At 31.9% G+C, this 27,998-nt stretch overlaps 3 protein-coding genes across 5 annotated transcripts; all 3 read left to right on the top strand.

Moving 5' to 3' along the window:
- Positions 1-462: 462 nt before the first annotated feature.
- Positions 463-10,040, top strand: LOC148604871 (uncharacterized). Its single transcript, XM_088547665.1, has 6 exons — positions 463-582; positions 1,567-1,706; positions 2,309-2,472; positions 6,328-6,383; positions 8,915-9,054; positions 9,759-10,040. Exons 2-6 carry the CDS (start codon positions 1,571-1,573, stop codon positions 9,944-9,946), a joined length of 684 nt encoding a protein of 227 aa, XP_088403791.1. The 5' UTR covers positions 463-582; positions 1,567-1,570; the 3' UTR covers positions 9,947-10,040.
- Positions 10,041-16,942: 6,902 nt separating this feature from the next.
- Positions 16,943-18,957, top strand: LOC148604870 (uncharacterized). The gene is made up of 3 exons (XM_088547667.1): positions 16,943-17,098; positions 17,485-17,620; positions 18,332-18,957. Exons 2-3 carry the CDS (start codon positions 17,485-17,487, stop codon positions 18,493-18,495), a joined length of 300 nt encoding a protein of 99 aa, XP_088403793.1. The 5' UTR covers positions 16,943-17,098; the 3' UTR covers positions 18,496-18,957.
- Positions 18,958-21,644: 2,687 nt separating this feature from the next.
- LOC148604869 (uncharacterized) lies at positions 21,645-24,828 on the top strand. 3 transcript variants are annotated; one of them, XM_088547663.1, is made up of 3 exons: positions 21,645-21,801; positions 22,505-22,644; positions 23,561-24,828. In XM_088547663.1, the coding sequence occupies exons 2-3, from the start codon at positions 22,509-22,511 to the stop codon at positions 23,731-23,733; spliced, it is 309 nt and encodes a 102-aa protein (XP_088403789.1). In that variant the 5' UTR covers positions 21,645-21,801; positions 22,505-22,508; the 3' UTR covers positions 23,734-24,828. The 3 variants fall into 3 exon arrangements, with proteins under 3 accessions (XP_088403789.1, XP_088403790.1, XP_088403788.1); XM_088547664.1 differs by lacking the exon at positions 21,645-21,801 and adding an exon at positions 22,001-22,119; XM_088547662.1 differs by lacking the exon at positions 21,645-21,801 and adding an exon at positions 22,003-22,081.
- Positions 24,829-27,998: the final 3,170 nt, after the last annotated feature.

The raw sequence follows: 27,998 nt of genomic DNA, 5'->3' as shown, positions 1-27,998 counted from the left end.
TAATTGACTATATCTTATCTAACATTAATAGCTACAAATATTACGGAAATAGACAAAAAGTCATTGACTACCCTTAATCACATATATCATTACACAAACATACAAAATTCACGGTTCAAGATCTAAGCTGTTTACAAAGTGAAGTATATTTCTGTATACGTACATGTAAAATAATAATTAATGTTCACAAAATAAGTACAATGAACGTATTTGAGAATTACTTAAGCAAAAATTATCACATCATGAGTCTATCTGAAAATATAAAATAAATAAATGAATTGCTACAGTTATGACTTATTGTTCATTTTCATCGCAGAAACTGTATTGTTTGGTTTACTTTCATACCATTTTATATTTTAATGATTTATGGCGTATAGAGTACTGCTATATGTATAAGTGGTCGATAAGGCTTAAACAAAATAACCTTTGAAACTTGAAAGCAATTACAGTAGTCACGATCTTATTTAATGTAATTTGGAACAGGCCTAATCTATCATTAAAATACACTATTTAGATAGCCAAGCTATGTTTCATACGTCAGTTATACTAACGTTAAGGACATACACAGATTCACTACACCAGGTAGGTAAAAGCTGTCGTTCGATATAATTGCTCGAGTACCGAATGAAGACATAAATATCTTATAGTGCATTGCATTTTAATTAACGAACCATTTCGTTTGTGGCAATTTTTCTTTTAATGTTTACATTACACAAAACTCGTTGTCGTACTTTTAACGTACATTATCTCTACAATACTTAAATGCAGTTTAAGGTTTCATATTTAATCAAATCCGTCAAATGTATATCATGAAATCTAATTCAAAACCGAAACATTATGGTAAGAATTCGGGTAAGATACATGCTATATTTGTTTAAAGAATTACATTTTTACACACCCAATATCATGCTAACCTAGTAGGTTTCAATTATTTGATTAAAAACAGCACATTCCTAAAGTTGTCAATGTTAACATAAGACAAGACTTTGCGCCCTGTAAAAGGAAGATATAGAAGTACCGAATATGCAATTGAGGAAAAGTTCTTAGATAAAACAAAAACAGATACTTCAAATCTGCAACTAAAAAAAGTGTAAAAAATTACTTCACTCAGGAAAACAAATATCATGAACTCCACTATAATGTTGTTTTCGTTTGATTGTTTTGGTTCGGAGATGCTTGCCGCTATGCCAAAGTGCCCACTTATTGAGTCGTTATGATCGAGGCAAGTCGTGAAGGTCGGAATTATCGATTGGCGGTTAAGTACTACTGAGAAATAAAACAAAACAAGACATGTAAAGTTCAACCTTGTACACGACAAAAGAAGACTGTACCGATCTGGGTCCCTAAGCAGACCCCTTTAGATCAGCCTCGATCCCAAAGCTGATCAATAAAGAATTATGCTTGTCTTCATGGTCGAGTATGATCGCATTTGGTCAGGATACATCTGTAGGTGATGTAAACAAAGCATTATAGTACGAAATACTGGTTCCTTACGAATAAACAATTAGACAGAGGTAAGTTAGAATAACACTTATTACAATATGTCCACTGGGTGTATAATTATAGGAACATGGAATACATAACTATTACATTGTTGATCTTTTCTGGCCGCCCTGCCCCAGAATGCACTATTCAGGTTACTGATCCCGACTTTCAGCGGATAAAAGATATGCTTCCAGCTCCACCTGGTGGAAACATAGTTGGAGGTAAATATATGAACATAATTTCCTTACTGCAATAAAGATAAAATATATTAAAATGATAAATAATTCATATTAACAATATGAGTACAGATTGACCCTTGAATGTAGACAATATGTAAAATGCTGATAAACAAACGATTGTAGCTTAAAGTCGCTGTTGGTTAAAAGTGCAAAAAGTAAATATTTCTGAAACAGCAAAACGTACTTTCAAGTATGTTAAAGTTTAATTCACCATTAAGAGCTACATCATACACTTCAGATGAAGGGCTCATACTTTGACGCAATGCATGTGACAACTTGGCTTTGACCTTACCATGAACTTAAGTTTCATTGATTAAGTTATTTCCTGTATTTTTGACATATACGTTTAAGTAAAAAAAAAGCATTATGATGTCTAATAAACAAAACCCAAAAATTATTGCAATGATTGTGATGTCCTTTTCTAAACTATACCCAATATTGATTTTTATGTCAAAATTGTATAGCTCCATATTATCCTTGATATTCGTTATAAACAAATCGAAAATTGATAATATAGTAAGACACATTTGCGATGAGAAAAAAAAGTTCTAATAAGTTTGCTTTTTGACTTTTGCTGTTTATAGGACTTGGTTACCAAGGATACATCGTTAGAGACACAACTGGTACTACTTCTGTCAATATTGATGTACCTCGGGGCTCTAATCAGGCTCTGGAAAGAGAATTGTTTGAAGTTTGCCGATTCAATCCCATATTAAAGAAGTACATAGCTGCTTTTGGCAGAAGAGGAGTAATTGTTTGAAGTATTTTAAACTAATAAAGCAAGCATGAATGAATGCTATATTGTGCACAATTAAATGTGTGACATACATATTTAAAGAACTTAAAATTGGGTCGTGTTATTTTTCCCGAAAAAATAATCAAGGAAACCAAGGCTATCAAAAGAATGTAATCCAGGGACAAAGACCAGACATGGAAAACAGACATTACACAACAAAGAACATAAAGTAAATATAATCATGCATACAAAGTAACAAAAGCATGAATGAGGAACTCGGACTCCAGTAAATACAACCTGGGAGCATGGACAAGGTGCACCGGTAGGATAAGCGTCCTCTGCTTTTGTAGAAACATCCGCCGAGTTGCTCATAAAAAACCAAGTATGAGCTAGACGAAAGAGGAAAGGAAAACTATGACGCGTTGAAAAAATCAGTTTAAATGGCGCAGATGGATACACCGCAACGATCCACGAGTTCATGTATGTGATGGCCACCATAAAACCTCTGAATTGATGACTTCAATATTGTAGCAATATAACTCTGTTCCAGAAGCCTATTTGTTAGACTTCTAGCGCGATACAAAATGTTTGCGTAGTTTCGGCAAGCTCTAGCAATACGTATGAGTTGTGAAATGAACACTCAATACGCAGGTGCTGAAGGGATGTTGCCACAGATGAATGGAAAGTTGACAAATGTGAATGAAAAGTCATCACGTATGTCGGAATGTTTGGTCAATAGTTTTTAGATAGCTTTTAGCTGTCATATTTCCGTGACAGAAACATATCCACACCAATACAAATCTTCTTGAACAGTCCCTGAAGCGATTCGCGGAACTATTTGGCGTATCGTTGACCTTTAATTAAATGATTGATGACGGATCAAAATCCGACGACCGGTGACCGGTCTGATCGAGGTTTTATTATGTACAACAATAGATGATTGGTTTGTGACGAATCCAATAGAGTGCTATATTAATTGACTTTCAATTCAAAGTCAACATTTTTGTATTTCATAAAAAAAAGCAAATGAAAAACAGTTTTCAAATTGATATCTTCATTTGCATCGTTTAGTAAATATTGTGAAGTTTGAAAGCTGGAACAAACCACTTCGTAACATATATTCACTGATCAGCGTATCATGATGTAAAAGGAATCGATAAGCGGCTAAATAGATCTATTTGATGGATCGATGACTGATTAAAAATGATCGGTGATCGATAATGGATAGCAACTATAGTTGTATGCATCGTTGGCAACACTAGAGGTATTCTAAGTCGGTGCAAAGTTAGTTCTGCTCTATCGAATAAACCGTTTAACATCAAAAGTTATTTTACCAGAACCTCAATTATGTTGGTCGAAATCAGGCGTAACTATAATTATGATATTTTAATCGTCTGCTGTTGTTAAAAACAGCAGAGTTAAACCTCTCATCAAAAACATAATTATGGCCAATTTAATAAATACAATTATCTATGTGTTCATGGTAAAATATAATTCAAAGTATTAGATTAAGTTCATAGAATGTTTTGAAATTGGCCGAAATGACTTTATCGTGACGTGAAAAAGTCATTTTCTAAGCACTTAGTTGGAAAATGTACAAGTTCGTAATATTACTTGAAAAAGCAAGTTTTACGGTAAAAAGGAACAGGCAGTTGATCTTTACTTTAAAAACTAACGCCAAAATTCCGTTATTGAACTTATAAAATTCTAAGACTTATTCTGTTATCAATATGTGAGGTAGGGTAGTAGGGAATTGCTTTTCGTCAATTTGCCTTCATATTATGAGACATGGTATGATATATTTGAATAGAACAGAAGATACCTCGTCGGAAAATTGATGTCGTCATTACTCATCATGGTAACAAAGTTACGAAAATCGTGTCAAAGGTCATACTCTCGTTTTTCTTAAATTTTTTAAATATGTATCGCAATCATTTTGTTAGAATCGCAAACTTTTTATGTATCAATTTAAGCTTAACTGAGGTTTACTTTAAAGTAAAGATCTTTAAATATATTTGGCTTCTTGCAATTTTACAGGGACATGATCAAGTAGAAGTCTGAAATTTTGACTTTTAATACAGTTAAAATTGAATGACGTATTTTTACAAGTTGAATAGTTTTTTCTCTTAAAATCAAAGCACTGTGTTCAAAGATCTGATTTAAAATACAACATTTTATATTTGTGCCAATTTTGTTGTAAATAAGCATACCATTTTGTAGCTGCACGTAGCTATTTCGACAAATCCTAATAATCTTAAACATACGAGATGATGGGAAATCATGCCTCAAGGGTAACACCTGATTCACCATTGTAAATATTGAATAACTAAAAACTGATAGCGAAATTTATCTTGTGGAGAATTTGATATTGAATATTGGCAACAATTAGGAAGGACTTAAAGATTTTGCACCACCTGGTTTGAGAAATATAAACGCGATAAGGGACTCAAGAAATGTTTGTCTACGAATAAAAAAAAACGACACCAGTTCTAGGCCGAATACCCTAAGGAACATTCATACCGAGGTCTGGTTCTACTTGGGCAAAAATTTTTGAAATGAATGTTAACGACGACGCGGAAGACGGACAACGATGACGATGAAGGACGCCAAATGGTGGCAATAGCTCACGTGGTCCTTAGGGACAGGTGATTTCAAAGGTTGATATTGATGACAATGTATGATAGAGGACGTTTACCCTACCAGTGCACTTGGCCTATGCTCCCAGTTTTTTTTTTTTTTTTTTTTTTTTTTTTTTTTTTTGTTTTGTTTTGTTTTGTTTTGTTTTTTTTTTTTTTGGGGGGGGGGGTTTGTGGAGTCCCAGTTGCTCATTTACTTTTCTTATTTTGAATATATTAGTTATTTTTATGTTATATGTTGTGTGTGTCTGTTTTCTATGTCTGGTGTTTGTTCCTTGAAAACAGTCTTTTGATTTTTAGCTAGAATCTTGGTTCCCTCGATTACCATTTCACAGTCACTGGTCTATAAGTCAGTAAAAGACTTGATAATACACATCATATCACCATGATTGAAACGAAAAAAACCACTGTGTAATTGGCATAAGACTTTATACTGATTCAAGTAGGTGTTAAAAGCCACTACTAAATTACACAAGTCAACAATGACATGTTTCCGCCATTAAAAACTATTGAAAGATGATTCAATCTTGACTGGCTTTAAGTTCTCTGCTTTTTTATTTACCATGATAACTATATGCTTAAAAATAGCCAATTCAATCAGGTTTTACTTCATTTTATTCCTGTTTACTGTGTGATAACCACATTTTATTATTATTATTTTTCTAAATACATGCATTTTTTTCATACAAAACGCTGTCAATTTTAATAATCATGTATAATTTTAAAAACTTACAGCAAGTTTTCTATTTCGCAAGAATTTTTGTTGATATCTTAAATCAATATGTTTTATGTAATCCTTGATTTTTTCTGAAATAAAGATTTTATAAACTTTTGTGAGGGGTTTTTAAATAGTTAAAAAATGTCACGTACTGTCTTGTCTAGACAATTTTGACAGACATATGACTTAACAAACAAATTTAAATTTGTTTTTGCTTTAACAGAATTGAGTTTAAGTTATTGATCACCACTTAAACAATTTTAACACTTGTGTTTACAATTTTGTAATATATAGCATCCAATGTCTTTTTGCACCATACCACAAAGGATCCACATTGTATTTTTCTGTAGCATATTATTACATTACCAAGTTAAATGCTATGTTCTTTATTATCTAAGCTTAAGTACAAAAATGTACACATAGACATGAGTAAGTTTACATGTAATATGATAATTATAAATTGTTTCCTCTCTTTAAACGCATAAGTTAAGTAGCATCTGTGTTCTTCGTTAGTTTAACCAAGAAGAAGGACAGGGACAGCTTATCAAAACAACTTTCACTTACGACAGGTAAGAAATTTATTACTCAATGTTTTACTCAACATTGAAATTGTAGCAAGTATATATAACCGTATGAATTCTATATATACAATAAAACGAGAACGGAAATGGTGAAGAGGTCAAAGAAACAACAACTGATAATGCATTGATTTAGTTGTATCAGACTTTAAATGCTTAGTGCGTGGAGACCAAAGAAAAGTAAATCAATAACCACGGGAGAAGGACCAAAGACAGACAAAACCAATTACAACTTAAAGAAATTAAAGGTATAAAAAAGACACTAGATAAAAATTGGCGAGCAGCCTGGTGTTTACGAAACCCTTGAATTATGTACCATGTGCACAATAAGAGTGAGTGTCTTTTTGTAATCCCCGCCGTGTTGCTCATATGATGTAAAAGGACGAAGTATGATATAAACAGTTTTTGCACCTCTGAAAAGAACTCTTTTTTTAGTTTTTTTATGATAATATATCGATGTTTCGGGATAAATGCAAATTTTTCAGGTGTAAATCTATTTCTGCCTAATTTCGTCAACTTTTAATAAGACGTATGTGACATTGCTGCTGACCCTGGGATATCAAATAAATGGTCTAATTCTCCAATTTTCTTTTCCTTACATCACTGGAGTTATTTTGTTTTTATAGCATCATGTATATTAAAAAGATAATATGTAAAAACTGAATTTTATCAAAAACAAAAACGTTAAATGAACTTCTACAAGGAAAAACATAGACAACTCGTATTCATGATTAAATATTGATGTATTTACAGAATGCTTGTCAATATCCACTGAACGTTCAAAGAATTAAACTACTTTTAGAATTTAGACTGTTAAAACGATTTGTTTTTACATTTTACTTTCCATGGCTATAATTTTGGTAGTGTATGACCATGGACGTGGATAGTAGAAAAATCGTTTTTGACATTTCCTATCGAGCTTCTGAACTCAAGCTCTGTGTCCATGTTAGGATATAATACATGTATGTTATTTGGATTCTAAAGGACGTCATACTAAAATATATTCAATTAAGAAGGTAGGGCAAAGAACATAATCCTTGAAATCTGTGAAATGTTTGTATCATATTCAATTTCTCCTAAGCCTTTTATGCTTTCATTTGAAACAGAATTAAATCAATGTTATTTTTGATGCTTACATGAGATTGATGTAACATGGTGAATACAAACGTTCCAATGATTTGTAAGAGAAGTGTTCCTTACTCAAGGTCTACCTCCTTAATAGAAGATCCCTAACCTTAGTTAAGAACAAGTCATCTTTGTATTCAATACCAAAGTGGAATTATAAATAAAAAAATGACACACATCGCCGGCAATCTTAAACAAAACTACTCGGCAAATTCTACGACGAAAAAATATTTGTGTCAGTAAACCAGAAAGGCCGAGTAGTTCAGATTTCTCAGTCGGGAAAGAAACTAAAAGACGTTCAAGTTCGGTAGAACAAACACACTTCTATTAATTTTAGATTAGAGCCTAACTACCCTAATTATCTATATCTAATGGTATTCCTTTCAAATTAAAATTCAATTAAAAAGGCGCTTTACGTTCAAAAAGATGTACATGTTTACTGTGCTACGACAATTAAGTAACCCGTAGCACGTTTATTGAATTACACTTTTACCCATCGAGATCGACAAAATCCTGTATTTTAAACAAATGAAATAATAATAACATTTTTTTAAAAATAGAGAAGAACAAAGGAAAGTACGGAAAGGAAAAAAAAATATATGCAGTCTATCTGTATTTGCCGTTCATAACTTTTTTTTTTTTTTTTGTAAACGAAACTGACTAGTAAGTACAAAATGGAATGAAGACTGGCTCAATCGTTATTATACTTAAAAAGTCATACTTGTCAATTCGAATATCTAGATTTGTGTAAGTTATAGGTGTAAACTAAACTTAATCAATTCTTCCGGATCATAAAGCTGAATTTCAACTAATATTGCATTTCTAAGAAAATCGATTGGCATAACTAAGACAAGAAACACATGACAGACATTCTTTAGATATCAATCTTATTCCATAATTAAAAAACAATTATCAGTCCCATAGAAGTTTGAACCTTAATATCACCACTCACGAGAAGCGAATATACCTGTTGAGCTATATTCGCCAGTTAAATTTAATATAAATTATAATCCATACATGGACACCTCAACTGACTACATTTACATTCATTGTACAAACTTGGTACATTTAGTTTTGTTTCTTAATCATGTGGTTTCCTTGGCTTGTATCCAATTGATTGCTAGGATATTCAGAACAGGCCACTAAGATGTATATCTGTGTGTCCACATTTGGTACTCTGATATTTTGCCGAGAACACACTGAGTGGGTTAAAAGGCTTAGGCTTAATTGAACCCAAGAATTAAACAGAAATAGGTTCATGGCCTATTGTTAAATCAAATAAAACGTTTACCTAAGAATAAATGACGTTCAGGTTTTTTGGGAATTGGAAGAAAAATTATTATTTTAAGTACTTTAAAAAGGAAAAATAGTGTAGTGTGTAGTTTTTGTTTATATAGGAAAATGGATTTTATTACTATTGTATTGTTGATCTTTTCGGGCCTCCCTGACCCAGAATGCACTATTCCAGCCAGTTATCCGAATATTCGGCGAATAACAAATATGCTTCCAGCTCCACCTGGTGGAAACATGGTTGGAGGTAAGAACATTCTATAATTCAAACTCTATGCCATCGTATACAAAAATGTATTACAATTGTACAAGTGTCATACAAAATGAATTTTTTGTACCTTAAATTGAAGAGTCAACAAAACTTGAAATATTTTCATCGGATATAATCAAATTAAATATTTTATTAAGTTTATAATTAAATATTCCATTTTTCTTCCACTGTTGACTGTTTTGTTGAATTATTTACTCTTATTAAACAATTTTCTCAAGTTGATCTTGATTATTTTAATGTCGAAATTGGAAGTTTTCGGATTTATCATAGTTTGAATCCTTAATAAGGGAAGTAATGAGAAGATTAGGTTTTTCGGCAATTGAATAAATAGGTAACTTTCAAAGACCCCGAAAGCGTCAACACCACGTAAAGGGTAATGTCATGTTAAAATTAGAAGTTAACATAAATACGCAACAATAGGTTTAAATTAGTGTTCTCATGTGACAAGCACTAAAACATGACCTCCGTACTGGAAGGTTAAGAAAGGTGAAAAAACACCAGGTTTGGTTATAAATTGAAATATATATAAATTTGAGTAAAAAAAGATGTGTAAGAAATGTTTTGCGTTTTATCAAAACTTTAATTGCCGGATACACTGTTTGCTATTTAACAAAGTTCTGGCTCTGATATTGTTTGATAGTTTTTTTTTCAATCATTCTTAATTCCATTCTATACTGCAGGACTTGGTTACAAAGGATATTCCGTCACTATCACTACAATTAGAGCTGATCCTGTGGTTTCTTTCAACATAAATGTACCTAGGGGCTCCAATCGGGCTCTAGAAAGAAGACTTTTTAAAGTCTGCCATTTCAATCGAAAACTTAAAAAGTACATACCAGCTTTTGGCAGAAGAAGAAAAATTGGCTAATGAATCTACAACCAACTAGGGCAAGCAAGGAAAGATGTAAAATTATATTAGTTTAAATGTGGTGTATAGAATTATATAAAGTACTTGCAGCATATCTTACAATTTGTCCTCATTATAAGTCTGAGACCAAAACATATAAACAATCGTTACCTTTCCTTAATAAGAATTATAGAACATACCGGGTCATCATTATTAGGATCTAAATACAAAACCTGAGCGTGAAAACAGGAAAAAAAGACAATATACCTACACAGTGTGGCCAACGAATGAAATATACAGAGCATATAAACTATGAAATTAAGGAAGACGTTACACAAAATAAAACGCATTAAAACAAAAATCGGGAAACACTCCTAAAAAGGTAAGATTGTCCTAAACAGCTAAATCTTACACTATTCGTGCTCTACAAATATTGACGGACTCAACATTAATGAATTAATTGTGAATTGCAGACTCAAAACGCTAGTGATGTTTATCTTTGGAAATTCAAAATCATCACGTTTTTCAATAAATTGTGATTTCAAACCTACTGTATCACTTGTTTACTAGTATAGTTAGAATATGTGTATATAGTACAAGATGTATCAGTTGAATTTTTAGTTTAATATGCATTCGGATAGAATAAATGTTAGTAATCCTTAAAACATGAGTCATTCACAGATCATATATCATCTATATTACGGAAACTGAAATTGAAGGACAAGGCTACTCGCTTCCCTTAGCCCTGGATGATAAATCTGGCTGAATACGAAAGTACGAACAGATCAACAAAGATATATATTATAAAATACAAAAATATACCTGTCATAAGAAATAGTATAATCAACTGGTTATCATGAATAACCAATATATAATTACTCGTGCATGAAAGATTTAACTGGCAAACTAGTTCCGGTCACTCGTTATAAGCGTTTTTTGGCACTTGTGATCATATAATGGTTATTTAATCTCTCAAATTAATTATTCTATTATTGTTTTTTATTGGCCGGTTTTAAGGAAGGAATAAATTTTAGGAAGCTTATTAAATCTATTAAAAAAAAACCTCTGCTCTAGATTATTTTTGAAATTTGTTTTCAAAATGCAACATTTAAGACTAAGCAATGGTCTGTAATTATTCCTACAAAACTAAATTACTTTATTCAGCATTTATTTGATGTAACCCCAAAATGAATACGACTTAAACTTGGAAATCTAAGGTAGGTATATAAACAATATTTTATATGCTTCTATGCTTTTAAATGCTATCTCTTTCAAATTTAATGAAAACAATTATGTGTTATATTTATGAGATATGAACCTATTCCCTTACGGCACCACCCTCCTCGCCATCGTAGTCCAGCCGTTGACTCATTAAGGTAACTAATCATCCTTTTTTTTTTGGGATGACAGGTGGTAATGGTTCGCGCGTTGGACTGTGGCGGCGAGGCGTGTGGTGCCGTAAGAACTTCCAAGAATATCAGTAAAATCAAAAACTAAGTCAAAGTCGCTAATCGTCAAATATTCTATGTCTCTCACTTTGGCTTGCTTTTAACATCCGAAAGGCACAGATGCTATATGCTCTAAAATCGGCTGACTTCCGCAAGATTCTTGGTTTTCTTGATATGATAATGACCAGAAAGTTTTTCAATCAAAACAATGGGTTACCAGGAAGTACGTGTGATGTTTTCGTTCCACAAGTTTCTTTCAAATATTTAACCGATCGCTTGTGATATTGACCATGGAATCAGAATAGGAACCATGCAAATCATGTGCGAATGTTAAGTATTTAAAGCACGAAGTCGCTAACAATATTAGTGACTTTAAAAACAGCGTTCCAGATCTCCGTAAATTCACTTTAATTTTTTACAAAAGACTCGTTACATTTGAATCATCTTTGGTGTGGCAGTTCAGGGATAATATCCCAACAAATCCAGTTTTCTGCAGACTTCATTGGAGAAACCGAAACTCCTTCAGCTTATTCCTAAAATAAATTATATCTCCACTCTCTCCCATATTGAAAATCTATATTTTAACAAGAGAAACAATTTAAACCATTACTGAAGAAAAAACTACTACTTTTCATTTCCTCTTTGACTTGATCGTTAGAAATTGACGAGAATAACACAAAAACCGTCCAAGGTATCAGTAACAGATTTTTACGTATTGAAGATGTTTTACTTTTGCAGTTGTGAGGTCAAACACTTGATTAAAATTTACACAAATCAAATAAACACGTCAGAATCATGGTTTGTAACCTCAGGTATTTGATAACATCAGAGAATGGTCATAGATTAACTATCTTTGGCACAAATTGACACAAACATTATCGTGCTTTAAACTGTTTTTAAAAGTCATTTATTGATTGATAACGAAAACAGTCGTGTATAGACCAAACATACCTTTACGTTCTAAAATGTACCACTATTGAAATTATTGTTTCCTTTAATTTTCATCGCAATATTGACAAACGGAGAAAGCTGTCAACTAGAATGTATTATAAAAGAAGCTATTCTGATTTCTCACCGTCTCATTTTCTTTCCTTTTGCAAACCAGCGGAATATTATGGAAACAAAATTGGCGCCACTCTTGGCCGAACTGTCCTTACTTTCGTATTGAGCTAGATTTTTTCAAGGGCTACAACAGGAAAAAGAGTAGCGAGCAGCACATATTATCAAAGTTTAAGCGCTTATGCATTACGTAATGGAGATGACATTAGTCTACCTTATTAACGACTCTCTATTACAAATAATTCTTTCATTCCAGCAATAATTAGGCAATGGAATAGTCTTACTTATAATGTACGAAATTCTAATTCAATTGAAGTTTTCAAACATGCAATAGGAGATACCGGGTGGTACGACCGTGAAGTACCAAGACATTACTCATGGCTCATGACTTATGGCCCAAGGAAATTGAATATAATCTTAACTCAACTGAGATGTTCAGCATCATTTCTTAACTTTGACCTGTGCAAAGCCAAACTTACTTCAAATCCTGCCTTTAAATATGGTTCTGAAAATGAAGATGTAAAACATTTTTTTCTTTGAATGTAGAAAATATAATGATTATAGATAGAACTTTTTGACAATCTGCACTGGCTTCCTATTGAGATGACTATAGATATACCCATGCTTACCTGTGGTAATTCTAAACTTTCGTATGGTCAAAACATAAGAATATTGAAATCGGTATTTGAACATGGAAGGAAATCCAAACGGTTTCTTATTGTGTAATCATAAGTCTCAAAAATACCTTCAATATTTGACCCTTTTGTATATATTTCTCTTATGAATTTATTGTAGAAAATGAGTGCACGTTCTTATACCTTGATTTATGTACTTCTGTTAAATATATACACTGTATTGTGGAGAGGACATCATAAGTATGAATTTACTTGTGTCCAATCCATTTTGTTATTTGACAAATAAAATATGATTAAACTAAACATATTTTCAATTTCAGTATCCGCAATATAGATGATGTATTATCTCTGAATAATCCTAGTTTCAAGAATAACCTACATCTTATCTATCCAAATGAACTTGAAATTATAGAGAAATCTCATGCACATTCTTCTTTCTCATACTTAGAACCTAACATATACATATACTACACAGGACGTTTGAAATCAAAACTTTGTGACAAACGTGAAGATTTTAACTTCCTAAAAATAAACTTCCTTTTTCTTAGTGGCAATATACACATATCTACAGGCTATGGTGTACACATTTCAAAGTTAATCCGTTTATCGTCGACCCTGTAATTTGAATCTTCAATTAGATTCAAGATCTTAACGAATTGACTACCTACCGAAGTTGACACTTACTTGATGCAGTGATGTTGCTCCTGTGACACAACTGTATGACTCACTACTGTGTTTTTAACAACTTGTAGTCACAGTATTATCGTGTGCGGGTATTGAAATTCCAAAGAGATACATTTCATTTCCTTCCAAATCTCAATTTTGGCTGGGTTTTTATGCTTTATCGCATGATTAATTACTATGTTACATCAGTTCCAAATCAACTACCAGCCGGTTTTGAATGAAAAGTGGTGTCTTTTTCGAAATATGGAATGTCCATGTTTTATGGTGATTTTTTATTATCTTAATATAATTCAATTTCAGAAGTACCACATTCTTTGAAAAAAGATCCATCATCCCATAGTCCAAATTTGAAATGTGACTGTGACATCACCAACCTTTTAAAATGATTTTCTAGTTGAATTGTGATACTAAAATTAAATTATAAGGAATGACTGTTATATTATTTTGGTTATGTTTAAAAAAAAGCCTCAAATCCCGTGGTGCAAGCGCTGGCGGTTCAAGATACACTTCTTACCCTGTCGGAGCATCCATTGACACTGATTATATTGCTGGAGCTTTTTTTTTTTGTTTCTTGTGTGAAGTATTTAAATTATCCCATTACTGACACTTCGACATATTTGCCGACATTTAATCTCATATCCTAATTGTGAGGAGTCTAACACGGCACAAAAAGTCCAATGAATTTCGACAAGCTCTGGCGTAACATGTGAGCTGTGATATAGAAACTCCATACGCAGATGCTGAGAAGATTATGCCATAGATGAAAGGTAAGTTGACGATACGGAATAAGAAATACATCATCGCGCTTGTCGTTTCATTTGGTCATGAGTTTTACTGTTCCATTGATCTCTCAGGATATGAGGCAGACTTCATAATGTATTTCAAGTTATTCATGTTTGGGTTAGATGCGGTGTATAAAATCCCCAGAACTAGGATTGACACAAAACATGATGGTCATCTCAATTGCGGAAAATGAGATCAAAGGATAAGGATTAAAGATGTTCTTTCTTTGGATATTATCAGCTATGATGTCAGCCTCATGGTAAATCTTATTTCATATAGACTTTAAATAAAAAAATCTATAGTGATTCATCATTATGTTTAGTAAAACGGAAATATTTTATTTATGGTTACATGTACATCTACCTCCTCTTTGAATCTAGTATGTCTACTGTGTTTAATATGATATACAATTTACATGGAGTGAGTTAATTGAGTTTCAATTGTTGTTTTCTGCGGGTTGTTTTTATATTGTTGGGATTGTTTTGTCGTATAAAAATTGTATTTGTTTGAAAGTTAAGCTTCGTGGATCATTATGGTGTATCTATCTGTACCATGAAAATGATTTATTCAACGGTTCGTAGTTCCTCGTTTGTCTACCCCGGACTTGACTTTATGACTAACTCGGCGGGTGTTTCTAGAAAAGCAGAGGGCGCTTAATCTACAGGGGCACCTGGTCCATGCTCCCAGTGTTTAGTGGAGTCCGAGTTGCTCATTTGCTTTTGTTACTTTGTATGTATGATTTTAGTTACTTTATGCTATTTGTTGTGTATGTCTGTTTTTCATGTCTGGTCTTTGTCCCTGGATTGCATTCTTTTGATTACCGCTATAACCTTAGTTCCCTTGATTACTCCTTTAAACGGTTGAAACCGTTTATTTGACTTACCCGACCTGCACGTACAATACATTAAATAAAATGATTTGATTTTGACGTTTAATCATAAAATGTTTGGTCTGCATCGTTCGTTCTTTTTTTATTACAAAATCGCCAAATAATTACAAAATAAGTTAATATTGGATCTTTCTCGGGTGTACAAAATCATGTTATGTGCATGTAAAAAAATTACCTTAATAAAATGTTCGGCAATGATCAACATAAATCATGGCTTCAAATATTCCTAAATGAACTAGTTTATTTTATTTTATTTGATTTTAAATATCTCTACAGTGACGATTAATATCCTGTCCTAACAATTTAGAAATTATTTATTTTATGTACTCAAAGGCGTAATATGTTTCTACCTATTCATCCTTTATGATTGGTGTGGAATGTCTATTGTACACTTTTAATTTTATTTGACTATATTTTGGCAGATCCAATCATATACAACACAGGTTATTCGTATATTTATATATTTTTTAGTATATAATGAATCGAAATCGCACATTTATTTTGTTTATTTTTCGAAATCGTTTTTTTTTTATGTCATCACATAATTAGTTTGTTCGAAAGGAAAAAAGAGAAATGCAATGGTACTGACTACAACGACTAGATTTTCCTTGAAATAAAAATTATCCTTAAAATCGAAAGGTGTTGGCGAGAAATACATGACTAGAACGCGGGTTAAAACAAAAGATGAAAACTACATAATTGTGTTTTTTTCTGATAGAGATGGCCACCCCATTACGATCAACCAGTTAATGATATGCGAGATCGACTGTAAATCATTTAAGATTATAACATTCGTATTGTGGCACCATACCCGTGTTCCTATAGTTATTTTCATAAGGTGCGTGTTGCTTTGTACACATAATCGTTAGCTTCGACGGTCTCTAGCACAGCTTATTTTGTGAGAAATCCAAATGCAAGAAGTGATGGAATGTTTAATCAGACAAATAAAAAAATTGACAATTGTATAGTATATGTATGAGTCTTTCTCCATAATTCAACTTTAATAGTATTTCAAGATATGAGACAGACCTCTCAATTCTGCTTAGTTTCCTTTAGTTCAAGTTCATTGGGAAAATGCGATATGAAATCTGCGTCATAAAAATGACTTCACAGATCGGCTAACAGGGTGGGGGCATTTTTTTTTTCTCCAAGTGGTATACAGACTGTCTTATCAAAAAGAAAACAAATCCCTACTGATAAAATGTATTATCAAAACAAAGCTTTTTCTTGGTGCTATTTAGACATACAATCTAAATTGTTTTAAATAAAGAGGAAAATTTTCTGTCATCTACTCTATATTTGTTCAGTGTACCTGGATATTCTATTTTTATTGAAATTACGACCATAAATAATGTGTTTTTTATCTAGATTTCTTGCAAATGTAGTATATATCGAAGTGTTAAAATGTGTTATATGTTGTATTTCAAAAATTAAAATTGCTGAATAACATCATTATCAATTTCAGTCATACGATTATAATAATGTTTGCATTCATTGTCAAAGGTCAATATATTTGTCACATATAACAATATTCATCGAATATCATCATTTCTAATATACAAAAATAAACACTTAAATTAATACTCGACGACTTCTGGCTTGAAGTCAATCTTTCATCTATAAATAGAAAACATCTATAAACATCAGTGTGTTAGACGAGTGTAAGGCAAGGTAGGTAATTTCAGTAAATCGATCGTTTTAAGTATATATCTTACCATTAGTGTATATTTTCTACACAAAGAACAAAATAATACTGTTTCATATGTACTTAATATTTATATCAAAAACATTTTTCATTTAATTATCACCGAACTGATACACAGAGGACATTAAAAGTGATAACGCGTCATTTCTAAAAATAGACAGTACTGAAGTGTTCATTCAAAAACAGATGCTGGTAATTTATTATTTAAGATACTATACTTCCCGATGGAGGTAGGACATTGTTTGCAGGACATGTGAAAATGTACAATATATTTCTTTGATATTGAAGAAACCAAAAGGCATAAAAATGTATACTATGATTCGTTTAGGCATTTTTTATTTATTTATTAAAGGTAGATGGGTTATTTACGAATTGTTTTGTCCATTTTCTCTGGGCGAAAAGATCCGGAATGCATTATATGCGATGATGACCCAGAATACCAACGAATTAAAGAAATGCTTAAAACCACACGAACTGGAGAGTTACGGTCTAGTTAGTATTATTTTCATTTTTCTTTTTTTTTTTTGGTAAGGTTAAATGAAATAAGTAGCAAAAAAAAGATTACAAGAAAACGGAAATAGAAAGAAGGAATAGGGTAAAGCTTGTTATGATGTTAGATGAATTGTAAAGGCTAAATCAAGCTTTGCTCCATAACAATAAAAGTTTTAAGAAAAAAAGTAAAACTTAATCAAAATATGATATAGTTTCTGAATATCTAAGAGGTAATGCTATTTTATATTAGATAAATTATAAAGCTTCCAAATTGTGTCTCCACACTGACTTCGACGGTGCAGTGTTCGACCTCCGCGGTATTTTCTGAGAAATTATATGCGCATTTAATTTACTGTACGACATGACAATGGTATATCGTAATATATTACTTGTCAACACGTCGGATAAAGAAGAGTGTGTACGTCAGTCGAGAGGTTATGCGGTTTGGGAATTAAATTTGAATGTAAAGAAATGATATCGATGAGTCGTTAAAAACAAGAATATTGTAAGGACTTAACTTCCTTTAACAAATTAAATTTTGTTAATTGTTTTGTTTACATATATTAACCGCAGCAAACAGGAGAAATGTTTCAATATTTGAATACTTTTTTCTATTTCTGTCATATGATTTTAGGCGAATGATATGAGTTCTAAGTGAACAATTTATGTCCTCAATGGCCTCTAGTTTTATTATTGATATTTCTTTTGTAGTTCTTGGATATCGTGGATTTGTTGTCACAGATCATTCTAAATTCAATAGGAGAACGAAAATCATACCTAAGGATTCAAATAATGATCTTGAGATGTACTTATTTGATGTGTGTAAATTCGATTCAAATCTAAGACCTTATTCACTGGAAAAGCACGATTCATAAGAATATCGACAAATCAAATTCGATTGGCTTCTTTAGTTTTCCATCGTACCGAACATATTTATTTACTTTGATGATCGCATATTCGTCTTCGAATCCAAAGTTTCTTAGGTGCCTTGAAGGTTGTTGTTGAATCAGAGAATCTATAGCAACGACGGTCGCTACAACGACGAGCGATTTATCAAGTTGAGAGTTCACTTTATAATTCATTGATTTCTTTGCATTACTTTTAATGTGACTGAAAATATTAAAGAGGTTGAAGTGGAAATTATTCGGTATGGTAGCTGAGACGTCCATGCTTGAAGTTGACCCCTCAAATATAGAGGAATGCAAATGGAATGCTGTATCGAATAAAATACTATAACATTTATCCCTATAATATATAGTTAATTGTTGTAAACAATCGTATATCGTTGTCAGTGTAGGGAAGTATTCATTAGTTGGGTAAATGTTTGCACACTGGAATATTGTTGATTTAATTTATGTAGAAGAGTTGATAAACTAGTTTTACATCACAGAAACAAATAAGTATGCCGGAAAAGATGGTAAAAATGTCAAAACTGGTTTACAAACTGCTACAAAAGTTTTTTTTTTTGGCTGAACGTTACCTATTGCATAAATATTGTCTGTGGTCACATGGACACAGTTTGATTTTCAATAATTGTGGCAACTTGTCATGAACTCGTGGATCGTAACGATGTATCCGTCTGCACCATGAAAACTGATTTGTTCGACATGTCATAGTTTTTTTTTTTCATTTTTCGTCTACCCCGGACTTGTCTTTTTACGGACAACTCGCTATCGGCGGATGTTTCTAGAAAAAACAGAGGACGCTTACCCTACCGATGCACCTGGTCCATGCTCGCAGTTTTTAGTGGAGTCCGAGTTGCTCATTTAATCGTGTTACTTTGTATGTATTATTTTAGGTACTTTAAGTCCTTTGTTGTGATTGTTTTTTCCATGTCTGAATTACATTCTTTTGATTCCCGCTAGAATGGTTTCCTTGATTACTCTTTTAAATAACATACAGGGTTTTTTTTTAATATTTATGCAGTTTTATTGGAAATATTTCTGAATTATAGGCTAAAACAAAATCTAGATGAGAAAAATATTAGTTATATCAGAACTTTCTCAATATATCAGAAAATATTTTTTTAAAATAATGAGCTTTCTGGTTCACTGCTGTGTCATCATCATTTCATTCAAAGCTGTATGCTTATCAGCTTATCATGCTATTTTAATAACAACATCTGACAATGGATTATAAAGAAGAATTGATTTAAAAGATCAAGAACAAATTGCTTCAATAAAATGCAAGGAAAACAAAGACAGTGGAGGGATGCATTTCTATTTACAAAGCTTATACATCTCCGTAATAGTGTGTGCATGTATTAAATCTCTCATCATGTTGTTAGAAAAGCAAAGCAAGATACCGAAGTGCATAAAAAAACGAGATATCAAAGAAATGTTATTAGTGGATAAAACTCGATTGAGAACATATAAACTGACAGAAACAAAAAATAAGAAAGACAGAGAATAATAAGCACAAAGAAAAACAGCACGAACTATAAACCTTCGTGTCCCAGAATGGTGAGCAGTTCTTGCTTTTTGTAAGGCACCCAACCTAAAGGTCGATTTTGGTCGTATCCGGTAAGGATAAAAAATACAACGACAAATGTAGTTCTTAAGTTATTCCGGAAACAGATATGCAACAATGATGCTCTTGTTCATGATGACGACCGTAGAGCTTGCCGAACAGACTTCATTCTTTCGAGGACATGTCCTAGTTTTAATGGTTTCTGGACTGTAATATGAAAATTTATTACTCTTTGGTAGCTGAAAGTTTTCAACATAGAAATTAATTGTTTCGTTAATTAGTACTCTGTATTATCTTTAATTAGTACTCTTCATATTTTGAGTACAAACACATACAGGATAGTACTAATAATACATTTGCTTAGTAACTGTGGATAAGGAGGTTGTTATTTTTGGGTTTTTTTTTATATTTAAAACAGAATCAAGAGAAAACGGCTTGTTTGGAAACATGTTCAAATAAATTGACTGGATCTATAAGATTGAACGATTGATCGAACGGCATTTTTTGTAAAATTAAAACCTTGAAACAAATTAGAAACTCCATCGTATTTATTTGCATTGGAAAATACCCATTGCTTGACACAGATTCGAAAAGAAAGAATCACATGATAATAGTTCGTATACTAAATACCAAAATGCATGGACGTCACTTAATCCCCTTATCTTTGCCCAAATGCAATGTGTCATTGCTTCCAAAAGCTCTACCCCTAATTTCCATTGGTTTTGCTTCACAACTGCATCATTAGCATACTGAGTTTCATGGGTGTTCATGTATTATTTCATGAGGTTATACGATACATGACAAATCTAGCTTGTTTTGAGTTGTCTTAGGTGGAAACCAACGCCATCTCAAACTAAGATTCAAAGCTCTGTCCAAGTACTGTTCTTATTTGGAGGAAATTTTCCTATAAAGTCTGTGTCGTATATACACGTAACAGATCGTCTAGCACAGGGGGCTGGGCATATGTTTATCACAGTGGTACATCAACTTTTATATATATATATATATATATATATATATATATATCGGATAAATGTGTTGTCAATAAAAAACTTATTCTCGATTGTATTAATACAAAAATAAAACGATTTCTTTTTTCAAATAGAAAAGATGATCTACATTGTATTTGTTTAGTGTACCAGGGTTATCCATCTTCTTTGATATGAGAACCATAAATTATGCTTTTTTTAATCGAGATTACAAAATCTAAGTTCATTGTGTAGTATTTTGATAATATTTTTAAAATGAGCTAGGTTTTACATCGCGTCCATTCAAATTCTTTAAATTCACATCTAAACAACAGAATGTGTAGTGCAATGATTGAGGGCCATCATAGAAAATAAATAATGACTGTTAGTAATTTCAAAAAAAAGACCTCGTAGCGCATTTAACTGACCTAGCTATATAAAGCGATGATAGTGAGGATATTTATATACAAGTTTGGTTAACTTAATATCACAACGGTCATTGATAGAGAAAACGTTACACCTTATAAAAACTATTTCAAAAGATAATTTTGCTAAATTATATAATTATTAATTTCAGTCGGACTATGTTTGCATTCGTTTTCAAAGATCTGTACTATTGTCAGAAATAACAATATCCATCGACTTTTTTCCGGTATACACAAACTGCATCTAGATGTCAATATCTTTCATCTATAAATAGAAAGCATCTATTTACATCATTGTGTTAGTCGAATGAAAAGCAAGGTAAGCAACGCTACTCTAAATCAATCATTTAAAGCATATATCTTAGCAAAAGTGTATATTTTTCTACACAAAGAAGAAACAACATTCTCTTATGCTGTTCGGTATATAACTCAAAAGCATTTTTCATTCAATAATCACCGAACTATTATAGAGAAGAAATCAAAGAGGCAATGCGTCATTTCTAAAAATAAATCTTATTGAAGCGTTCATTCGAAAACAGTTTCTATGTAAGACGAATGAAAGGCAAGAAAAGCAGCACTCGTTGGGCATCACTTCTACCGTAAATCGATATAATTTAATGTATATATGTTAACTAAGGTGCATAATTTTTACGCAAAATATAATAATATAATATTATGACATTATAATACTATAATAATATTTATATGATATATTTTTATCACCAGAATTTTTCATCCAATAATTATCATATTGATTCACTACGGATTATGCTTCAATTCTAATATATACTTCATTTAAACATTGATTAAAAAACAGCCTCTAAAGGAAATGCTTGTAGCTGATAATGGGTTAGAACATTTCTTTCACGAAGTGTGATAAATGTACATTGTATATTTCAATTATTAAAGAAACCGAATGGTAGATATTCGCATTTGTATACTATAATTTACATTGGTAATTTATATTCTATAGCATTTTTAAATTTTGGGTTGAAATTTGATTATTTCCTTACTTATTGAAGGTTGATGGGTCATTTAAGCATCATATTGTGTATTTTCTCTGGGCGAAGAAATCCGGAATGTATCATACGCGATGATGACCCAGAATACCAACGAATAAAAGAAATGCTGAAAACGACACAAAGTAGGGAAACGCACTCTGGTAAGTTTTGAAATATTTTTGCTGCATCGTTGAATGAAGTTATAAGAGGACAGATAAAAAAGAAAAAGAGAAAAAATGTAAATAAAGAATGGGTAAAGCTGTTTGATATAAAACAATTGAAAAACACTGTATTGAGCTTCTGTGGAGCATTTTATTTATGTGATTATTTGATCCTGTTTAAGTTTTGCCATATGACATTAAAATAGTATGTCGTATCAAATACTCGTCAACATGTCGAATGGAATAATATATTCCAATTGAGATATGAATTGGTTTGTGAATTTATCTGAAATATAACAAAATGATCCTAATGATAGATGATTCAAACGAGTGTTGGTGAAATGAATTCTAAAATGAGTATCTTGTTTCGAAGTAAAAAAGTTCATTTTTACCTATTATTTAAGTAGCACTCCAACTAAGAATCATGCAAAATGTGATTCATGTGTAAAAAGCCTACATATTTTTATTTTTGATATTTTGTTTGAAATGTCATAGTAAACAGAAAATAACATGTGATTTTTCATATAATCCGTGCTCTTAGGAGATAAAAATTATATAGAATGCACTGTAGATTTCAAAATAAAGGGAGATAACTCTGTAAATGATGATCAAATACAATAGAATCTACTGGATTTTCAATGTTGATTATCTCCTAAGAGCAGGCAGATTTGAATGAATAATTACTCATTTCATAGTGTAGACCCATAAAACAACTTAATTACAAAAATAAAAATATGTAACCTTTTTGGTGTGTATCACATTTTTCAGATTTTGCACGATTCTTACATAGACAGATACTTAAAAATTGTAGCAGACAGGAAAAATGTTTCATTTGATTAATATGTTTTCCTGATGTAGACTTGTTCGGCGAAGAACTATGAGGCTTTTAGTTTTATCATTGATATTTTTTTTGTAGTTCTTGGATATAATGGATTTATCGTCACAGATCATTCTACATTCAATGCAACTCCACTTCTCATTCGTAGTCATTCAAATAAGGATCTTGAGATGTACTTATTTGACGTGTGTAAATTCGATTCAAGTCTAAGACCTAGTACACTAAAAAAGCACAATGCGTACGAATATTGACAAATCAAATTCGATTGGATGCTTTAGATGTTTTCCAACATACTCATGATACTGAAAATTTTATTGTACTTTAATGATCGCATATTCGACTTCAAATCCAATGTTTCATTGACTCTGCTACATTACTTTGAATATTGCAGAGAGGTTAAATTGATATTATTCGATATATAAACTGGAGTATTAGATGATTGCGTCTTTTTCATTCAGAATTGTCAACTTTGCTTTTACCTGTGGCAATATCCCTTCAGCACCTGTGTATGGAGTGTTCATATCACAACTTATACGTTATGCCAGAGCTTGCCAAAACTTCCCAGACTTTTTGTATCACGCTAGAATTCTACGAAACAGGCTTCTGGAACAGGGTTATGTTGCTACAAAATTAAAGTCACTACAGAAGTTTTATGGTCGCTATCATGAATCATTACGATGTATCCATCTGCGCCATGAAAACTGATTTGTTCAACGTGTCATAGTTTTCCTTTCGTCTATCCCGAACATTTGGGTGTTTCTAGAAAAGCAGTGGACGCTTACCCTACCGGTCAACCTGGTCCATACTCCCAGTTTTAGTGTCGTCCGAGTTGCTCATTTGTTTTTGTTACTTTGTACATATGATTTTAGTTACTTTATTTTCTTTGTTGTGTATGTCCGTTTTCCATGTCTAATCTTTGTCCGTGGTTTACATTCTTTTGATTACCGCCATAACCTTGGTTCCGTTGATTACTCTTTGATGATTTGAACAATTAACTTCGAACCCAATGTATTAAAAGTGTCGTGAAAGTTGTTGTTGGATGAGAGAATATTTGAGTATTGACCGCCCCTACAACGATTAGCGATTACATTAAGTCTAGAATATACTTTATAATTCATTGATTCCGTTATATTACTTTTAATTCTGACTGAAAATCTTAAAGAGGTTAAATTAATACTTATTCGATTTGGTAGCCGAGATGTCCATGTTTGCGGTAAACCCCTAAATAATCCATGCGATGTTTGCTTTCTTTTGTATGCTGTATAGAATTAAACACTATTACATTTATATCTGATTATATTGTAAATTGGTATAGAGTTTTAAATAAATTTGAAATTACTTCAAAATAGAGCATTACACTTTTGTATGGTTAATTATGGCCCTGAAGGGTAATTGTTTTAACATATGTTTAAGAAAGCGACTGCTAAAAAATCACAAGAAAAAAGAAGACACAGATTTGACTGAGATGGCAGAAATATCAAACTAGTTATTACATATACCTAGTGCTGCTAAAAAAGCACTTTTCCCGTTTAGTTACAAAATATGTACCTATAGACTCTTTCGTGTTAACCACGGGTTAGTCCATGAGCATATATACTTAATATTTACTTTCGCGATGTAAATTATGTTTTTCTACCCCAAGTCGTATACCTCGCGGAAGTATATCTTATAATTTTTTTATCTATAATCCGCCAGTTACATAAAAGGGTCTTTAATTTTACAAATATTTTCTATGGTGACATGACCAAACCAGGTCAACTCGGTACATTTCAGTATTGGCACAATACATATACAACACAACATTAGGTATAGTTTTTCTTAATCGTTATGATCATTAAAAAAAAAACAATATTCAGAAGCACGTTTTTCATAGTATTAATAGAGTTATAATACTACAGTAGCTTCGAATATGGTGCTCTGAAGGTCGCTCTGTTTATACCTGGAATTGCTTGACACCAAAGATTTATGGTGAGCCTTTATATCAATATCGGTTGACTGTCTTTAATTTCTTGAAAAAATTACGTACATGTTCGAGCTGTTCATTGGATTTTCATACATCAAAATATTACCACATAAACAATAGGTAGTTAACTTGTAAATAAGTGCTTAATGTAAATAAGACGGACAGCAAACGAGGTAATAAAAGGAATAAAATCAAACTATAACGACTACATTTTGTATTTCGGTTATACGCTGGTATATTTGTTACGTTTCTATATCCGTTCTTTTTGCTATTTGTATGAAAAATAAATACAAACAACAAAGAACATAAAATAACAAAAACAACACATAGATAGTAAAACAATCAAATAAACAACAAGGACTCCGCTAAAACTCGCACCGGTAACGTCCTCTGTCGAATTCGTGATGACGACCATAAGACTTCTGTAGTGATGACTAATCTTGTTACAACATAACGCTGTTCCAGAAGCCTAACAGTAAGAAGTCAAGCAAGGTACAAAGAGACCGTGCAGTTTCGTAAAAGAACTTTTTTATTGTTTCTAGAAAAGAAAAGGACGTTGCATCTAGTCCATAGCTCTTTTAATTCATGTTATGCGCATGAACTTTATATTAAAATAAGTTTTGAAAAAAAGGTTTGTGTTGAAACTGATAAATTGAGTAATAAAGAAGGATGGATTCGGAAAGTGCTATCTTTTTCAACTTTAATGTTCAAATGTTATTTGACTACTTTGTAACATTAATATACAATATTAGTTTTTCTGATTGTTACATTTTATTTGCTGTAATTATTTTATATAATATTTTTCCGTCGTCACATCAATGGAAAAGTTCGTCCGAGAAACAAAAGTTTCTCATTCTGATTACAACGTCTAGATTTTTCTTGAAATAAAAAATATTTTAACAACTCGAGCAGGCACAGGCAAGAAGTCAATGACTAGAACGCGGGATATAGTGTAACTATAATCAGTGTACAAAGAAAATAACAAGGAAAACGCAATAAAATTGGTAAAAGTAAACTAAGAAAATATACACAAAAACGGTTAAGTAAATTTGCAACCTTGCTTCTACTAAAACAGGGAAGGTAATTCAAGTGCACCGGTAGGGTAAAAGTGTGTTTTCAGATACACCCAGCGAATTTTTCATATGATGTCTACTCGTGGTTAAATTGAAAGAGGGAAATTACAACATTAAATGCAAATTGAATCTGATCACATCATAACGATCAACGAGTTAATAATATGCGATATCGATTGTGATTTGTTAAGATGACATAAGTCTTAGTGGCAATATGATCGTAATTTGATCGCTTATTTCGTAGAAGGTAACTTGCATTGTACAAAAATGTGTGCCCTTCGGCATGCTCCATTAAAACGCACATGTTTCATATGAAAATCAAAACGCGTTGAAGAAATATTTAATCAGACAAATAGAAACATTTACAATCGTAAAGTGTATGGATGAGTCTTCCTCCTTCGTTCATCTTATATAGTATATCAAGATAGAGGCAGACCTCTAACAGTCCGTATAATTTCCGTTATTTCCATATTTGAGGGGGAATGCGATATAAATATCCCAATAGTGAAAACTAAATCCCTTAAAGGTTATACTTTATAGAGATTATTTCAAATGTTAATATTGCTTAATGATGTCATTATCAATTTCAGATATACGCTTAATGTAATGATTCCATGCATTTTCAAAGATCTATTTTATTGTCATACATATTAAGTAATATTCATCGAATATTTTCTGGTATACAAAAATAGACACTTTATACTTTACGACATTTATGGTTGAATATCATTAATATATTAGGGTTTAGTTTTGCATTCATTTGTACATATTTGCTAAAGTGTAAGAAAAAAAAAACAGTTTCTATCGAATATATATAAGTTATTCAGGTACAAAGATAAACACTTCATTCATACTTAACGACTTTTATCTTTCGTTTATTACTTAACTATCCAAAATACGTGAAAATATGTCAAAAACTGACCAATTGATATGAATTCAAACCGGGCATCTATACGGGGCCAATATGGATCAAACCAGGGCCAATACGACATCATAACTTCCGGTCGTTTAACAGCGCCATTGTGAGTTAGAATTGGATTTCATGAACTTTGATCACCAGGATTTAAAGCTGCAGAAACACAAAAAAAAACATCTTCCATTTTATACAAAAAGATATTTAAGACTTATAAATGCAAATAAACCTACATGTACATGTTCTTGGTAAAACACGAAAACAACTGTTTTACAAATCATCTAGTTGAGTTGGTTAATAAAATTGTCAATAAATATGTAATTTCATATTGGCCCTGTTATAGGTTTGAGGTCTGTCATGTTGGCCTCGACAGCCGTATTGGACCTCGGCGATGCCTCGGGACCAATACGACCGCCTCGACCAATAACGAATAACACATCTCAAATCTATAACATGGTCAATGTGAAATTTTACGTATTTATTAACATATACTAACATATACTATAAATAGAGTGGATCTGTTTACATCAGTGCGTTAGACGAGGTAAGGTAAGCTACTACAATAAA

Source organism: Perna viridis, chromosome 10 (assembly GCF_037379345.1).
Source record: "Perna viridis isolate PV_CMFRI_1.1 ecotype Kerala chromosome 10, ASM3737934v1, whole genome shotgun sequence".
NCBI lineage: Eukaryota > Metazoa > Mollusca > Bivalvia > Mytilida > Mytilidae > Perna > Perna viridis.
The sequence above is the reverse complement of the archived record's forward strand: the minus strand, read 5'-3'. Positions and strand labels throughout refer to the sequence as shown.

Coding starts and splice junctions, on each gene's coding strand:
- LOC148604871 (XM_088547665.1), top strand. CDS start 1,571: ATGGAATACATAACTATTACATTGTTGATCTTTTCTGGCCGCCCTGCC. Junction 2,473..6,327: donor CTGCTTTTGGCAGAAGAGGA/GTAATTGTTTGA, acceptor GTTCTTCGTTAG/TTTAACCAAGAAGAAGGACA. Junction 6,384..8,914: donor ACAACTTTCACTTACGACAG/GTAAGAAATTTA, acceptor TTGTTTATATAG/GAAAATGGATTTTATTACTA.
- LOC148604870 (XM_088547667.1), top strand. CDS start 17,485: ATGGGTTATTTACGAATTGTTTTGTCCATTTTCTCTGGGCGAAAAGAT. Junction 17,621..18,331: donor AACTGGAGAGTTACGGTCTA/GTTAGTATTATT, acceptor TTTCTTTTGTAG/TTCTTGGATATCGTGGATTT.
- LOC148604869 (XM_088547662.1), top strand. CDS start 22,038: ATGAAAGGCAAGAAAAGCAGCACTCGTTGGGCATCACTTCTACC. Junction 22,082..22,504: donor CGTTGGGCATCACTTCTACC/GTAAATCGATAT, acceptor TACTTATTGAAG/GTTGATGGGTCATTTAAGCA. Junction 22,645..23,560: donor AAGTAGGGAAACGCACTCTG/GTAAGTTTTGAA, acceptor TTTTTTTTGTAG/TTCTTGGATATAATGGATTT.